Genomic DNA, 18,334 nt, shown 5'->3' with positions numbered 1-18,334 from the left:
CAACCTTGCCCTAGGAATCCAAACCCTACCCTATTAGGGTTCTTCTAAGCTCGACCCCCTTTATTTACCCTGATAGGATTGGATCGCCCTGTTTTACCCTGACCTAGTCTTGATTTTAACCTTGAAAACAAAACAAAATATAAAGGTTAGTAACACCACAGAAACTAAACTCTTGAGATCTTAGTTGTACGATGTTGGTGTTTGCAACCCCAGTTAATCCATTAAGAATGATAGTTGGAAACTTGGTTAAGGGCCTGTTTGGTTACATGAGTCTAGAGATTTCAAATATTTAGAGATTTCAAATTTATAGATTTCAAATCTATGGAGTTATAATTTATAAAATTAGATGTTTGGTTGTGGAATGAAAACTGTAAATTCATCCTAAAAAACTATTTGATCGACTTGATTTTTGTGAATGTGCAAATGTATAGCTTTTTTGAAATCTCTGGATTTCACCCCTTACCCATAAATCTATAGATTCACGTTTTTAGTGTAAAAAGGTGAATCTCTAGATTTCATGAATCTAGAGATTTTTACAACCAAACGGGTATAATTTTCAGACTCATGAATCCAGAGATTTAAAATCTCTAGATTCATGTAACCAAACAGGCCCTAAATAATTATTCAAACTCAATTTATATAATTTTAATTTGACTAAATTAACAGAAGGTCAGGTTAGGATGGGCCAAGTTGGCTCCAGCCTCCAGGGCTAAACCCAAATCCTATATGACCCTACTAAGGCCAATTATTTTGTAACCCAAACCCCGCCCTAAGGGCAGCTGGTCTAGGCTGATTAACACGCCTGCGATGAATGCGGGAAAAAAAGAGCAGGGATAACAAGTAGAAAATCAATTCTCTAGTTTGCAACTGTTTTCGGTTCTCGTTTTGAGTGAATTGCAATCTACTCCATGAAACACAAATGGTTGAGATACAAGTGATTTTGTATTGTGACATTGCCTGATTTTTATAGGCCATGATAGAAGATATAGAAGCACTTGTGCATTGGTATTGAATCAGTTTTGTTTGCCAGGGATGAGAGTTTGTTCTCTCCCCTGAAGAAATCATTTCATTTACTTATTTGGCAGAGTAATTTTTATACATAGAACATTCCTTCAATTCTGCATATGATCAAACATCTTGCCTACAAATGGGACAAGATCCATGTCTAACAAGCCATTCATCTATGCATGGCAAATGAAAGAAATGCCTGCAATTGGGAAGTCTTCTTGCACTTTCCCCCTCCATGAAATCCTGTTCAGAATAACGCAAGTAAGAACCATTAATGTCATCTATGAACTTGAGATCTAATTGGAAAGATAAATTAAAGCGGTTTATGGATTATTACCTGCAAGCAAATTGTACAGCAGATGTCATCATTATCCGCCATAATCTCATTCTGAGTTACATTAAACACAGGAAGCTTATTGACAAAGTTGAGTGACACCCCTTTAATACCATCAACATCATAAATATCTGAGGTTTCTCTGTAGCTTGTCTCCAAGGAATTAATCTGAAAATTCAAAACACCATTAAAATGTAAACCAAATTGTCAGGAGATTTGGGTAAGTGTAATTGTTAATGCACACTCTACCTGCCATTGATAAGCCTTCAACATTGCAGGACTCACCCATTCCATGAAGACTTTCCCATTTATTAGGCTACCAAAGAGGGCAATCTGCAACAGTTATTTCACAAATTAAGAAACAGCAAAAACTGCGTCATATAGCTCAAGAAAGTTCATTCAGACATAAACACAAACAGAAGATGGGGGAGAGATAAAAGAGTTAACTCTGAATACAAGGCTAGCACATAAATAGCAAGTTTTTAAGAGCTTTCATTAGATGCTGGCCAGTGGCACCAAATTTGGTTTGTAATCATCAGTAACGTTCAGAAAAAGAATTTATTATGCCAACAAAAAATCACCAGAAGAACACATGATGATAACCAGTCTTTCACCCAACTATTCCATATTACTAACAACTATTCAATGCTTGAACCCACCATTTTATCTCATTTTTCAACTTTGAACATGTAAAGACAATTAGAATTGATGAACCCAGTTGCAGAAAATGCTAATCTGGTAACAAAGCTCTCAAAATGACTCCGCTGAGTTGAGCCGGATTGGCTTACCAACCCGGTTCAAGTGGAGTCTGGACCCTTAACTTGTTCCTCAGAAACTGCAAAAATGAGAACTTTCACAGAGAATATAAACCCAGGTGGCCATGTCAAAGCAAACCACTTTCTTCACAATTCAACTATTTTCAATCCATTTTCAGATACCCTGATCGAATTTGTATCTACATTCACAAACCCACCATAGAAATTACTAACCTTGGACGAAGGCTGGCCTTCAATCAAAGATTCAAGCAGCTCAACAGCCAATATAGCACCAGAGATGGCACCAATTCCAGCTCCTCTACAGAACCCAGTTTCTGTGGTCTGGCCTGTGATTGCTCCAGTTATCATCCCAACTAGAGCCCCTCCTGTAAATATGAGGGTACATTTCAGAAAATCAAAGAAAAACCACCCCAGTAGATTCCAAGTTGAAGAACCGAGAAGAGAGAAGAGAAGCTTACCCAACGCAAAAATGCAGGTGAGAGAAACAAAGACAGCCATCTTCAACATTCTTAACAAGAACCCAATACGAAAACTAGCCATTTCTGCAAGAACCTAATAAGAAGGCAGCTTTTCTTGCACTCCAAATCTCTAAATAGAAAGGTTGGTGATGTTTTGGTGAATGAACGAACAATGCATTTAAATAGGCGAGAATAAGAGAGAAAAATAAAAATAAAAAAAATCCTGTATAGAGCATTTAAGAAGGGGTGTGACGGTAAGGCAGGATATATCCAACATTACAAGCATAGATAGAAATAAAAATAAGCCATTAAAACTATAAACAATATTGAGAGAAGCATGTAGAAAATGAGTGGAAAAACCTAGAAACCAGGTGCTGCAAAGCGGTTTGGAACTCTGGCCAACTGGGTTTACTGTCTCTGTGTACTGATTCGTTGGTTATGGGAAGTTGATGATCAGAGATTTTATGGGGTCCCAGTCCTTAGGTTTTTTTTTCAAAATTTTCTATTTCCTTTTTGGGTTTCTCTGAAGCAAAAGCAAATCGCCATTGCTAACGTTTCTTGTTTCCAATAAATAGTAGGTGACGTATGTTTCTGATCGAGGTGACCTGAAACTGAAAGTCGGTGGGATTATCTGGCGAACCAAAACCTACACAGTGGATCCTTTATACAAGATTTTTCGGCATCGGTTTTGACTCGTGACTCGTGCGAGAGTTTGGTACTTCTATATTTTTTTAAATTATTAATCTAAAATTAACTTTGTTCACAATTATTAATGTATTCTACCATTAAGTTTTGTTAGTTTATTGATGATGTGGCATTTATATATTTTTTTCAAAATTTCAAAAATAACTCTAGAATTATTCTTTTACTTATTTACCTTTTTGTCAAGTAATGATACCCTTAATTAACTACAGACAAAATTAACCTTAAATATATTTTCTTCTCTAAAATAAATTGTCGAATAAGAGAAAGATATGAATTTTCTTCTCTAAAAAGAAACTACCGTATAAAGGAGAAATGTGATTGAAGAAAATTCAAAATAAAAACCAACGATGAAAAAATGTCAAATTTAATTCAAAGTTGGAAATTGAAGATCACCTAATATATGGTAACCATTGTGCATGTTATTAAATTTCCTATCAATTAACATGTTTGTAAAACTTTTATAATTGTAATTGTGATTGTGAAAAATTTATGTCGAGCTTGAGAGTTTCAACAACTATAAGTGTGTGATCCCACCAATTCCCAAATTAAATTCTCAAAATAAAACAAATTAAAGGAAAAATACTTCAAGACAATACTTCCATTAAAGATAAACCTTATTTGAAAATCCATGTGATTTATATTTTTTAATGAAATAGTAAGACCCTCATTAACAAGTATCACATTGCAGTAGAGAGTTCTATTAACCAACAGGGGAAAAAAAGAGAAGAGAATTCTATTATGTAAATTTCAAGAATTACAACACATAGAGATTCGTCTCTTTTCTCCAAATCACTGCACTTGTTGATTGAATTTAAATTTATACTGCAAAGTAGTTCATCTTTATCACGATGCACGTTTTAATGGAGTTAAGGATGAAGGAGCAAGATCTCAAGAGATAATTCATTCACTTTCAAAATTCCTTCTCCACCTTACACCTTGACATACTTGTGTTAGGTGAATCTGGATCATCACCCCTGACGGGAAGCACTCTGTGCTCCCCGACGGTTTTTCTACCACAAAAATGGTGGGCCCCACATAAAAAAACTTCCATCACCACCCATGGCTCCCCTTTGTGCTCCCCAACGGGGTCGCTGATCCGGATTCGTGTTAGGTGGGCTATGAATGGGGACATGGTGGTAGTGGAGGTACAGGATCTGAACGCCTATAAAGGGAATTCAAATACCCTATCTACATTTACCCACAGACAAAAATAAAAATAGGATACCCTATCTACCTAGAGAAATCCAATTATGGATTTAAATATGATAATATCACTGTCCCATCTGTTTACATTCTTACTGTAAGTAGGATGTAATGGGTAGTGTTATAGTTGCAAGTGACATATTCAATTGCATTTAACACATTGATTAAGTGCCCAGTGGTTGTAACTTATAACTCTAGATGGGACCAAGGATCGGCTGCTGATGATAACATTTCTCTCTCCCTCTCTCCGGCTGCTGGTGGTAAGTGGTAACATCTCTCTTTTTTCTCTGTAGCTCTACAGGAGAGTGGGTCATCAGTCATCAACTAGAACAAACTGGAATCAGGAAGAAAGTCGGTTTGTGGTGGATTAAATGAGTTGGGTTTCTTTATTATTTTTTCTGTTCTTTCTTGGAAACTTGAAATTTTGATGGAGTTGTATGGTTTAAGATAATTACTGTTTCTGCATGGCCACATGCGTATGCATGGATCCCTTTCTTGCCACGCTTCTACAGACGCAATGGTCAGTTCCTTTGGAGGAGTGCACAGTGTGCAATTGCTACGCTCCCATGCACATACGTAATGGTCAGATCCTTCGATCCTGTAGAACACTGCCTTAGCAACTGTATTAAATTGCGGATCACTGTACCATTAAGTTCATTTGATAAATCCATGCTTGGGATCAAGATTCCCAAAGGTGTTCTTTGCCTGCAACAAGAGCACTGATTTTGGGTAAAAATTCAAGCTTGCCAGCCCCACTGTCTGTCTTGGTCACCCTGCATTAAAGCCTCTATGGCGTGCTTCTCTTGGCCCTTTCAAGTATATATAACTCAATTTGGATGGCTTCCATTCTTGGTCACCTTCCATTCATAACCCTACGTCACCTTGCATTAAAGCCCCTAACTGGGGCCATTCAGGCATTTTATCGAACACATCTTAGACTAATAAGCATAGCCCCAAATCGGATGGCTTCCAGAGAACTAACAAATGAAAAGTGATTTTTCTTGCAATTCGTGGGCAATGAGGATCACCTTCTAGTTAGGCGAGCATGTACTGCTTTCTTGATGCTTCTTTATCACACATTTGGAGTAGGACTCACGTCTAAATATTAATAAAATATTTAAAAGTTGGGATTCTAGTGGGTCCAACCTGGGCACCCTACTAAACGTGTGGTAGAGAAGTGTCAAGGGAGCCCGCCTCGGCAACAAGGAAGTGATCTGCACTCTTCTTAGGTACTTGGATTGAATCACTTGCTTGCATGGTTGGAGCTACATTGGGGTGAGGGGGACCATGGACCTACCAATTTTTTGAAAATTTTTCAGGGTCCTCTTTTCATGTATGAAATATCAATAATTGCCGCCCTTCCCCTCTTCCCTCTCCCCCTCAATTTGTTGAATTTTCTCCCATTCCTTTCTAGAAAATTTTGAAATGTTCCCTCTAATTCTCTTTCCACATGTGAAATATTGGTACTTAGAGCCTTAATTGGAGAGAATTTTTAACAATAAAGATAATCGAAAAAATTTATTGTGTTTTGTATGAAATATCAATACTTGACTTCTCCCATTGTTAAATTCTGACTCTGCCGTTACTTGTTCGGTTTAAGAGGAAACTGCTTCTGCATGAGGGGCTCAACTTCGGTGCTATTGCATGGCATTGAGCTATGTATGGCCATGATCTCCCCAAGTGGCCGAGGTCAAAATTTCGACCACTCAATTTGCATATTTTTTTTGGGTTACAGCCTTACAGGTAAGTATGGTTGAAAAAGTTAAAAAAAAATAAAAATACAAACTAGGTGGTCAAGATTTCACCCTCGACCATCCATTTCATCCACATCGTACGCAGCTCAGTGCTGCGCAACCGAAGCTCCATCCCTGCATGAGCTGGCTTTTTCCGAATGGATTCTTTCAAGTTTGTGATTGCTTTGACAATGGACCATTCGTTTAGCTGAACTATCCATGTGTTAAGTTTTTGATATCTGTCTATGTGAAAGAGGCACATTAAATAATGTATGCAGGCTTCAAAAAAGTCTAAAATCCATGGCGAGAGATGATCCTTGATGGATGTTGGGCTGTTCCATCAAAGCCGCCATGGGATCACAAATGCTCGTTTCAAATCAAAGACTTTGATTGGATACCCTTCTGTCTCCCTATCTAGAGAAGATAGGGTCACTCACAACAATCTCGGGACAGGAAGAACCTCTATTGTGCCAATGCAGGGTTAGTTGAGTGGTAAAGATTCATACTTTCCAGTGGAGAGGTCTTGGATTCGACCCTTGCGGATGGTATTACAATTCCAGTATTAACAAAGCACCAATGCCAAAAAAAAAAGAAAAAAGAAAAGAAAAAAAGAAGAACCTTCCATTGTTCAAAATGTAAGCCTATCGAATAACCAAAGAGTCTTTACCCAAAAAAAATAAAAATAAAAGAATAACCAAAGAGTAAAATTACCATCGATGTGGAAGAAATGAAGACTCCAATGGGGAGATTCACAATTCTAGGGGAAAAGAAAGAAAAAAAAAAAAAAATCAGCAAATAGAGATTTTTTATTTTTGAATACAGTTTGATTGTCTGCTCCACCCCTCCAAAAATAGAAGAAAAAGAGTTTTTCATGTGTAGGTCATTTTCGTAGACCATAAACTAATGTTAGGTTACTTTACTACAATATATTACGTGTGGATTCCAATCAGGTTAACGCCGTTAGCTGCTATTAAGTATATTCAAATTTTAAACGCGGAAGGACTAAAATGTCCCTCAAGTTATTTAATACATTGTGTTAACATATAATTTTAAAAAGAGAGAACTGATTATTAAGCATTAATCATATAGCTAAAAAAATATATATCCAAAGAAAAGGAAAAAAAAATAATAATACAATTGATTAAATAACTTGAAGGGTATTTTGATTCCTTCACGTTTGAAGTTTGAATTCACTTAATGACAGTTAACGGTGTTAATCTGCATGGGACACAGAGTAATATATTACACTCAAAGGACCCAACATTAGTTTGTGGTCTACTAAGAGAACTCATACGTGAAATATTCAAAAAAAACTCTTATGTTAATACGATATAGAAGGATCGGCACAACATATCTTTGATCATGAAATATTAATTACTTGCCAAACCTTGTCATTGCATGATATACGAAAGTGGGATTAGGGCTGCAACTGGCCGGGCTTTTGCAATCCCAAGCCCAAGCTATATGTTCTAATCTGAACCCATTCCGCCCTAACCCTAGTTCAGGGCCAAGGATTATTGTCCCTGGCCTTAAGCCCTATAGGGCCAAGCCAAGCCCATTTCTGCCCTAATTGGCTCTAATTGGGCCGGGTCGGGATGGGTTGGCTCTGATTGGCCCTAATTGGCCCTGACCTTGATTGGCCCTGGCCCTGACCCTAATTGGCCTTGACCCTGACCCTAACCTTGACCCTGATTGACCCTTATTGGCCCCGACCCCGATTGGCTCTGTCTCTAGCCCCGATTGGCCCCGTCCCCGGCCAATTATTGGCCCCGACCCTAATTGGCCTTGACCCCGACCCTAACCTTGACCCTGATTGACCCTTATTGGCCCTGACCCTGATTGGCTCTGTCTCTAGCCCTGATTGGCCCTGTCCCTGGCCCTAATTGGCCTTGACCTTGATTAACCTTGTCTCTGGCCCTAATTGACCCTATCTTGGCCCTAGCCTTAATTGGTCCTATCCTTGGACCTAAAATATCAAATGTAAATTCATAAAAAAAAATAATAATAAAAATAAAAATAAAAGTATCATAAGTAAACTAAAATTAACATAGAAATATAAAATGATAAGCTCATACAAAATGACAAAATAGTCAATAAGTTGATAATGTTGATTTAAACATAAATAAATTCATACTCCATAATTCTATATTGATCTCTGAAAGTCTTTCATTGCTGCTATGATGGAAATTGAAAACCTCTCCCATTACTTTGGTGATGGAAATTGAAAACCCTTCCCATTGATATCCTTATTCCAAAAAAAAAAAAAAAAAAAAAAAAAAAAAAAGAAAACTTTGTTAACAATAATTTAGTATTGATATTTTTTTTTTTATTTTTTATTTATTTTTTTTTTTTTTTAATAATTATTTTTTTTTTTTTTTTTTTTTTTTTTTTTTCACCACAATAAAGAAAAAAAAGGAGGAAAAAATTAATTTTGTGAAGTTGGGGTGGAGTTTTTTTTTTTTTTTTTTTTTTTTTTTATATTTTTTTTTTTTTTTTATTTTTTATTTTCTTTTTTTTAAAAAAAAAAAAATGGAGAGTTTTTTGGTGTTTTAAAATTTACATTTTTTTTTTGGGTCCCCCCCTCCCAAGAAGAGGTGATCGCGGAGACCTCCCCGGAGGAACTGGACCAGATTAGGAGAAGTGTTAAGAAGATTAAGCGGGGGAGAGAGGAGGGTAAAGGAGTTCTACTGGAATCACCCCTACCCAAGTCCTATGCTGAAACGGTTTCAAACAAGAATGCAAACGGTAATTATGGGGTCATCACAGAGGATGGAGTCGAGCTTGATCAAGATGGGTTCATTGTTGATGATCCTCTAGAATGGGAAACCGATAATGAGGAGGAAGAAGAGACGGATGGATTAGTAGATAGATTATGCCCTGTTATAGTTTTGTCCAAACAGGAAAAGGAAAAAATTCGGAAACCTTGGCAGCAATCTCTCATTATAAAATTGGTTGGGAAATCTGCTGGGTACAAGTTTCTTTATGGTAGATTGAATGCACTATGGAAGCCGAGTGGCTCATTAGAATTAATTGACATTGGGTATAGTTATTTTATTGCAAAATTTGGTTTGAAGGAGGATTTTCAGAAGGCTCTCACGGAGGGACCTTGGATTATTTCAGATCACTACCTATCTGTTCGTCGGTGGGAACCGGATTTTGATCCTGCTAATGCAGCGCTGAAAAAACTTGTTGTTTGGGTTCGTTTTCCAGGAGTCTCAATAGAGTATTTTGATACAGGTTTCCTTTTTAAATTGGGTAGTCGTGTTGGTAAGGTGATCAAGGTTGATTCTACCACAGCTCAAGCAATGAGGGGTAAATTTGCAAGAGTCTGTATAGAGGTAGATCTTTCAAAACCTTTATTGTCAAAATTCAGGCGCAAGGGGAAGGTACATCAAATTCTTTATGAATCTTTACATCTTCTTTGCTATGCATGTGGAAGATTTGGCCATCATCAAGAACAATGTCCTACAATTAAAAGAGCGGAAGAAGTAGAGCAGGTGGTTAATCAAGGAGTGGCTCCAGCAGAAATACCTATAGCTACTAATATTGTGGGCGTTGATAAGGTTCCTGAAGATACATATGGTCCATGGATGCACGTCCAAAAGCCAAATTTCAGAAAGGATAGTCACCGGACTTCAGGAGGGGTTACTAGAAATATTAATGAAGGGCAGGAGAAGATTTATCCTAATCAGAGTCGTGGCCGTGGCGGAGTGGAGGAATTTGAAATGGATACTGGATCAAGATTTGCGGCACTTATGTCGAAAGATCAAGAAGATGGATTAGATGAAGTTCAATTAGACATGGAGAAATCAATGGTTCCAGAATTGTATCCCACTGTCTTATGTCAACAATCTATGCGGGAGACACAACAATCGTGGAGAACTAAGGTACGTGAACCCCTGCGACCACTTGAAGTTAATATGCTAGATTCTCAGTCTGTGGAGAGTCCTTCGAGATCTCAACAGAGGAAATCATATGTGCTTCCAACTGAGCTTCAACGAGCCCAAAATACTCTAGGAGGTGCTGAGGTGCATGGTAATACAGACATTAATGTGGCTATAAGGAGATCGGTAGAACACAAGGAAAATTGGGACTCATTGAGGCAATTAGAAGTTAATATCAATCTTGAAGCTGACGCTCGTATGGATGTAGATCAACTTGCAATTGTGCCAATACATGGGAAGCCGCCAGATGGGCAGCTTAATCCAAGGGATCTTGATGGTCCTGATTTAGAAGATTGTATGCAAAATCAACCCAAAGGGGTTGATGAGATGATGAAAGAAGGGTCTTAATTCTTTACGACACATTATTTATGAAGACTTTTATATGGAATTGTAGAGGGGCTGGAAACAAAGCCTTTGCAACTGCCCTAAAACATTATAAGCAAGTATATCAGCCAGATTGTCTTATCATCCTTGAACCACGTATTAGCGGTGGTCGCGCAGAGGAGGTTATTCGTCAAATGCATGGCTCTGTAAGTTTCAGAAGTGATGCTGTAGGATTATCTGGTGGCATTTGGTTCATTAATTTCAATGACAATATCCAGGTATTCCTATCTCAATCCCATCATCAATTTTTGATTTTAAACATTATTGATCAGCAGATTAGTATACCATGGTATTTTGTGGCGATGTATGCAAGCCCCACTGAGTCCATTAGACGAGAAGGGTGGATTGATCTTCAATCGGCTATGGAGGCTACTGGTGGTTCATGGTTGGTTGCAGGTGATCTGAATGATATTCTAGACCAGACAGAGGCAGGAGGGGGAGCTCCAATATCCTCAAGGAAGTGTTTGAATTTTAGAAATAACATTAATTTATGCGGCCTATTGGACTTAGGATACTCAGGGCCCAAGTTCACCTGGCGAGGACCTAAATGGAGCGGTTTTAGACGTGTTTACAGACGCCTGGATAGAGGGCTATGCAATCCTGAATGGCGTGTTATGTATCCTGAAGCTGTAGTTAAAGTCCTCCCTAGAATCAAGTCTGATCATCACCCAATTTTAATTGATACTTGTCCTTTGCGAGGCCCTTTCCGAAAGAGACCTTTTCGCATGGAAGCGATGTGGTTAACCCATTCTGATTTTTCAAAGGTAGTTCATGAAGGTTGGAATCCTAATGTTGAGTTGCATGAGGCATTAAGTGAGACGCAAAAACGACTTCAAAGTTGGAATCATAAATCCTTCGGGAGAATTGAAAAGTTGAAGAAGAGTCTTCATGCCCGTTTAGGCGGTATTCAAAAGAAACTTGCTAATGGTCCTTTTAACCCTTTTTTGGTGCGATTGGAGAAAGAACTTCGCATGAAATTAGAACAAATTCTTTGCAGAGAAGAGATTCTTTGGGCCCAAAAATCTCGAAAAAATTGGGTAACTCATGGTGATCGAAATACTAAATATTTTCATGTGTCTACGGTCACTAGACGAAGGCGAAATAAAATTGAGGGATTGAAGACAAATGATGGTGTTTGGATTGAAGATTATACAACTCTTAAAAATCATGTGGTGGAATTCTTTAAAGGGTTGTTCTCAATTGATCAGAAGGAATTGTCCCAACTTAGTACTCATCATGGGTTTCCTGTACTTGATTCTGATTGGCTTTCTTTGCTTAGAGATGATGTTACCGAAGATGAAATTTATAGAGTAGTGTGTCAGTTGGGACCCTGGAAGGCACCTGGTCCAGATGGTTTTCAGGCTGCATTCTACCAAAGAACATGGACCACTACTGGGAAATCAGTGTGTAAAATGATAAGAGATGCTTTTGATGGGAAAATGGAAGGTAATTTGAATGAAACCTTGATTGCTTTAATTCCTAAAGTAGAGAAGCCAGAAAGAATCACCCAATTTAGGCCTATATCCCTCTGCAATGTGAGTTTGAAAATTCTCACTAAAGTAATTACTAGTAGATTGAAGGAGTACATGCCAGAATTGATTGCCCCAAATCAAAGTTAGTTTTGTTCCGGGCGTCATATTCAGGATAATATTATTGTGGCCCAGGAGCTCTTTCATTCAATGCGAAGGAATAAAGGGAAGACTCAACATAGGCAATTAAAATTGACCTAGAAAAGACTTATGATAGAATCAAATGGGAATTTATTGAAGAAACCCTCATTCTAGCCCGGATTCCTAAGAAACTCGTGGATATTATTATGATGTGCGTGACTAATGCTTAGTTTAATGTTATTTGGAATGGAGAAGTGACATAATTTTTTCAACCTTCGAGAGGAATTCGTCAGGGGGATCCTCTTTCCCCCTATTTGTTTGTTTTATGCATGGAACGATTAACTCACATAATCCAAGATGCAGTAATTGCTGGTAATTGGAAGCCTATTCAATTCCGGAGAGGAGGTACAGGAATATCCCATCTTATGTTTGCAGATGATGTAGTGCTCTTTGCAGAGGCGACACTGGAGCAGATAGAGAATATTGTTCACTATCTTGAGTTATTTTGTAGTGCTTCAGGCAAGAAAGTCGGTAGAAAAAACTCGCATCTACTTCTCAAAAAATGTGGGCAATCAGATGGCAAAAGAAATAACCCAAATTTGTGGGTTTACGGTAACCTCTGATATAGGGAGATACCTGGGAGTGCCCATCTGGAGAGGGAGAATTCAGAAGAAAGATTATGGGTATATTGTTAATAAAGTGAGAGATCGTTTGTCCAACTGGAAGGCTAGCAATCTTTCCTTTGCTGGACGTGTGGTGCTTGCAAAATCGGTATTACAAACTATACCTTATTTTTCTATGCAAACTCAATTTGTTCCTGTGGGAACCTTACAAGAGGTAGAGAAAATCACAAGAGCTTTTGTTTGGGGTGACACGTCTCAAAAAAAGCATGCACATTTGATCAACTGGAGTACTCGTGTCAATCTAGACAGAATGGAGGGCTTGGATTTAAAAATCTGAAGCTAATGAATAAAGCATTCTTGATGAAACTAGTGTGGATATATAGGCAACAAAATTCTTTTTGGGCGAGTTTGCTTAGAGAGAAATATGGATCAAAGAGAAGAGTTCATCCTCTCAAATCAAACCAAACTGATTCTCCCCTTTGGAGGGCGATTTCAAAAACTATAATTGATATGAGACCTTACTGTAAAGTCAACATAGGTGACGGAAACTCGACATTTTTTTGGTGGGATAACTGGCTTGAGGAAGGTCTAAGCTTGGAGTCGGTGGCTACAGACCCAATTCCAAGTAATATGATATGGGAAAATGTTGTTAGCTATATAGAAAATGATGGTGTGCAATGGTCTACTAGGTTTGAAGAATATCTTCCGACTACAGTTTGCAACAAGATTAAGGACACCATAAATCCAATTAATATGAAGGGGAAGGATTGGTGGTTATGGACACCATCTTCTGATGGAAGGTTCACTGTCCGCTCTGCTTATGATACTCTAGCACTTGAAGTTTATACTCCAAATAATGATGATTTTGGTGACGATTATTGGAAGGCAATTTGGAGATTATCTTTGCCACATAAGATATCCCATTTCCTATGGCTATTAAGTAAGGATCGGTTACTTATAAACTCACGAAAGAAAAAGCTGAAGCTACAGGATGATGACAGGTGTAATCTTTGTCCAGAGGAGATAGAAGATGGGATTCATGTGTTTCGTGACTGCAAATTGGCGAGAGGTATTTGGTACCAAGTGGTAGCTTCGTGTAACCAAGCGTGGTTTTTTGGTTGTGATCGGCATGAATGGCTAAGTGGGAATTTGGGTGGACATGCATCGAAATGGTCTACTGAGTGGGCGGAAAAATTTGGATGTATTGTATATTTTTTATGGGGTTGGAGGAATAAAGATATTCATGATGAAGCTTATATCAAACCTGGAAATGGGTATGCTATTATACAAGATTATTATGCGGTGGTAAAGAACGCTTGGGAGTCAAGTAGAATAGCTGCTCTCCACCCGTTGATGGGAAAGAGGAAACGGGGTTGGATGTGTCCTCGTAAAGGTTGGTTCAAGTGCAATACTGATGCGTCGGTGAGCACTCGGGATAATATTACCCAGTTAGGGGCTATTATTCGTGATCAGGATGGCAAATTTCGAGCTGGTTTTGCAAAGAAAGAGAGGATGTGTGAGGTTCTGGAAGCAGAATTGCTAGCGATTAAAGAAGGACTAAGATTTGCTCTTGACATGGGAGCATGGCCGGTTCAAATGGAGACGGATTCTCAAAAGGCAGTTATTATGCTTGAATCTCAAGCAATGGATCTAGGGAAATATCAACCCTTAATATTTTCTATTCGGCAACTAGTGGATTCAAGGGGCCATGTTAGATTTTCCTATGTAGGAAGAGCAGATAATGGAGCAGCAGATTGGGCCTCAAAAATGAGGATTGCAACAGGCGTTACTTTGGTTAATTTCCAAGACCCGCCCCAAGATTTGGAGGCAATTTTAAAGTCAGATGTTCTGACTGAGTCGTTGTAATGTTTTTTTTTTTTCTTTTGGATCCCTGTGATCCCATTTTCATACCAAAAAAAAAAAAAAAAAAAAAAAAAATTATTTTTTTTATTAATTAAAATAAATTAAAAAAAAAATTAATAATTATAATATTATTATAATAAAATAAAAATAAAATAAAAATATAATAATATAAAAAAAAAAAAAAAGAAAATTTAATTTTTTATTTATATTATTTTAAATATAAAGATAAAATTAAAATTATATATTATATTAAATATATAATAAAAAAAAAAGAAAAAAAAAAAAAAAAAAAAAGGAAAAAAAAAAAGAAAAAAATTTAATTTTATTTGGTTTTTTTATTTTTTTTTTTTTTTTTTTTAATAAAAATTATTTTTTTTTTTTAATTTGGACCGGGTCAAATTTTTCCCCCTGGGGAATAAAATTTATTCCTCTCCATATGGGTGGAGGATTCAGACTCAAATCAGGGCCAAAATCATGGGCCTAGATCAATGTCAAGATCAAGGTCAGAATCAGGGCCAAAATCAAGGCCAGATCAGGACTAGAATCAGGGCCAAGAGTAGGGTTAGAATCAATGCCAAAATCAGGGCCAGAACCAGGGCCAAGATCAGGGCCAGAATCAGGGACAGAATCAGGGCCAAGATCAGGGCTAGAATCACGGCCAAAATCAGGGCTAGAATCAGGACCAAGATCAGGAATGGGTTGGGCTGGGCTGGGATAGGCGGGCCAAAGAGTAATCCCAGGTCCGCCCTTGGCCCTAGTTCAAGGCCATAATATTTTGGCCCTAACCCGCCCTTAGGGCCAGAATCTTTAGCCCAAACCCTATTCGGGCTCAGGAACGGGCTTAGGGCGGGTCGGGCTGCCAGGGCCAAACTTGCACCTCTAAGTGGGATACTCTAAATTTGAGGGCTAAAAAATTTTATAAAATGTTTTGTGGGAAAAAAATGTGAATGAAAGATCTCAATGAATAAATTTGGTTCATGAATCAAAGAGATGGTGACGATACCTAAACTCACGATATCTCTCTTAATTAGAAGATTCAGGATTTAAATTGATGTCTTTTCATTGATTATTGCTTCATTAATTCTCGTCATCAAACCCTGTTGTGACATGTACATGAGTACGACACCAACTCCCCTTATTCGACTAGTATATAAACAAAATCCGGAAGGAAAAACTTACCCAAAATATAATAATAATAATAATAATATAATAATAAAAATAAATAAAGAAAATATAATGAGCTAATTGATTACGAATTAAGTCACAATAATTACTTTTCTCCTACTATTAGTTAAATTAAATTAGTTACTCGTAAAATTGTACTTTACGAGTTCGAGAAAACTCTTTCCATAATTAGATATTACATACCAAGAGGCAACTTACTAACATTTACAATATAGGAACCAGCTCAAGTACAATACTGCTGCCAACCTCTTGTTCTAGAGAAATGCAAATGATGAGCTTCTTGCTGTACCATCAGAGGAGGAAGTAAAGACATGCCTCTTTGATGTGAGACCTCTAGAGAGCCCTGGTATTGACAGTTTCCACCCTCTCCACCGTGTTTTTTCCAGCACTTTTGAGAATTGACTCATGTGCACCAATGATGCATTAGTATGCCTTGTCCCAAAGAAAAAGTGTCCAGAGCAAGTTGAGGACTTCAGACCAATAAGTTTAATTATGTTCTGTTATAGTGAAAGTAGCTACCAAAGTATTGGCAACAATGCTGTATCTGATCCTTTCGTCCATTGTACTAGTGGAACAATCAGCCTTTGTGAAGAGTAGGGAAATATCTGATAATATCTTTTAAGCACATGGGGCCTCTTATTACTTGAAGAAGAAAAAGAAGAAAGGGAAGAAAGCCATACTTGCACTCAAGGAGAATATGAAACATGCTTATAACCGGCTAGAATGGAAGTTTATTGATGCTTATTGTCAAAGCTGGGATTTCAGGTGAGCTTGGTAGATCTAATCTTGAATGTTCTATCTTCAGTTCGGTATTCTTTTATTGTTAATGGAGTGGAAAGACTCTCTATAGTACCTAAAAGAGGAATTAGACAGGGTCATCCTTTCCCTTGCTTTGTTTGTAATTTGCTCTCAAGTCTTATCAAACTTAATTGCAAAAAAGGAAAACGAAGGGATAATTAGAGGGGTCAAAATTAAGGGGAGGACACAACCACTTATTAGTCTCATGTTTGTGGATGATGTTATCTTATGTTCGAAGTGCGACTCCAAAGTGTGTTTGGTTTGAAGGATTGTGTAGAAGCTTACTGCAAAGTGTCAGGACAAGCTGTCAATGTCAAGAAATGTACCCTTTGTTTAAGTCATAACACAATACAAGGAATCCAAAGGTGGTTTTCAAAAAATTTCAAAGTTCAAGTGTGGAGAAGGTCCAACAAAATACTTGGGTTTGCCCATTGATTTTGGGGTCTCCAAAGTAGATATCCTTCACTCAATAAGGGATAAGTTAGCAACCAAATGTGAGAGATGGCTGACTGCCGAACCATGCGGGAAGAGAAGTATTGTTGAAGTCAGTAGCTTTGTCGACTTCAAATTTTATTGCATCCCATTTCAAAATACCATCTACCGTACATAAACAAGTAAGATCAAAGGCTACCAAGATTTTTGGGGGAGAAAGGAAGGGAAAACAGCTATCCATTAGGTTTATTGGAAGAAGTTGGTGCAACATAAAAAAAGGTGGACTTGGCCTTAATGACCCCCTTCTACATAACAGGGCTATATTATGTAAAGTTGTGTGGAAAATTTCTCAAAACCAAAGGCTGATTGGGTTAGATTTTTGAAGCAAATCTACTATTCTAAGGGGAATTTTCTTGAATCAAAGAAGGGTAATAGCCCATCCTGGGCTTGGCGCAACATACTCGAGGGAAGAGATGTGTTGATAAAGGGGCTTACCTGGAAAAAAAAGACATGGAAGGAAGATTAACTTGTGGAAGGATCCCTGGGTGTTCTTTTTACAAAATTCGAAGTCTCATCAAAGAAATCTTTTCAATGTAATATCAGTTGGGTTTCGGACATCATTGATGAAGGGTCTCGGGAGTGGAAGAAGGAGATTATTCAACAATGGTTTTCACCTAAATATACTGAAGTGATCTTGACCATGAAACTCTTCTTATTTCCCACGAAGGATACCTTAATTTGGGGAAGCAGCAAGGATGAGAAATTTTTAGTTAAAGCTGCATACAAATTACGACAAGAAAAAATGGAGTTAGATAAAGCAGCACCACCCTTTTCCTCAAGTGTTAAAAGTTGGGAAGCTATTGATGAATCCATTTGGAGAAAAATATGGAAATGTGATACATTACCTGACCTTTTACGTTAAGCTTTTCTTTTGGATATTTCCTAAATCCCTATAAATACAAAGACCCTTCCCTGCTTCTATTGCAACTTGTCAATCGAGCATCAGAAATTGTGTGTGTCTGTTGTTCATTCAAGATTTGCAGATTTGTTTTACTCTTGTTGTCTTCTTTAACTTCATCTAAATTTTACCTTCAACTTCTCATCTTCCATTGAGAACAAACGAAATCTAGAATAAACTCTAGGTTGATTTCAGGGAGGGAAGTTGGCTTTAATCTCTACATGCAACACCCTACTCTTTTTCCAGAAATTGAATGGGGAAGATTTGGTGTGTTTTCTTCAATACCCAGCAACCCAAACTATGTTTTTCGATAAAAAAAA

The 18,334-nt window shown here is 37.6% G+C and overlaps 2 protein-coding genes across 2 annotated transcripts; one reads left to right on the top strand and one right to left on the bottom strand.

Annotated features, from left to right (window-relative positions):
- Window positions 1-927: 927 nt before the first annotated feature.
- LOC149002529 (NEP1-interacting protein 1-like) lies at window positions 928-2,700 on the bottom strand. The gene is made up of 5 exons (XM_089138968.1): window positions 2,577-2,700; window positions 2,332-2,483; window positions 1,592-1,675; window positions 1,346-1,510; window positions 928-1,251 (listed from the first exon to the last, which is right to left on the bottom strand). The coding sequence occupies exons 1-5, from the start codon at window positions 2,656-2,658 to the stop codon at window positions 1,129-1,131; spliced, it is 606 nt and encodes a 201-aa protein (XP_088995094.1). The 5' UTR covers window positions 2,659-2,700; the 3' UTR covers window positions 928-1,128.
- Window positions 2,701-5,063: 2,363 nt separating this feature from the next.
- On the top strand, window positions 5,064-12,164 carry LOC149002528 (uncharacterized). The gene is made up of 3 exons (XM_089138731.1): window positions 5,064-5,178; window positions 8,810-10,502; window positions 10,556-12,164. The coding sequence occupies exons 1-3, from the start codon at window positions 5,064-5,066 to the stop codon at window positions 12,162-12,164; spliced, it is 3,417 nt and encodes a 1,138-aa protein (XP_088994857.1).
- The last annotated feature ends 6,170 nt before the right edge of the window (window positions 12,165-18,334 follow it).

The sequence above is a fragment of the Hakea prostrata genome, chromosome 10 (assembly GCF_041222555.1).
Source record: "Hakea prostrata isolate BN-2017 chromosome 10, UWA_Hpros_2, whole genome shotgun sequence".
Taxonomy (NCBI): Eukaryota; Viridiplantae; Streptophyta; class Magnoliopsida; order Proteales; family Proteaceae; genus Hakea; species Hakea prostrata.
Note: the sequence above shows the minus strand (reverse complement) of the source record. Positions and strands in the feature narration are given on the sequence as shown.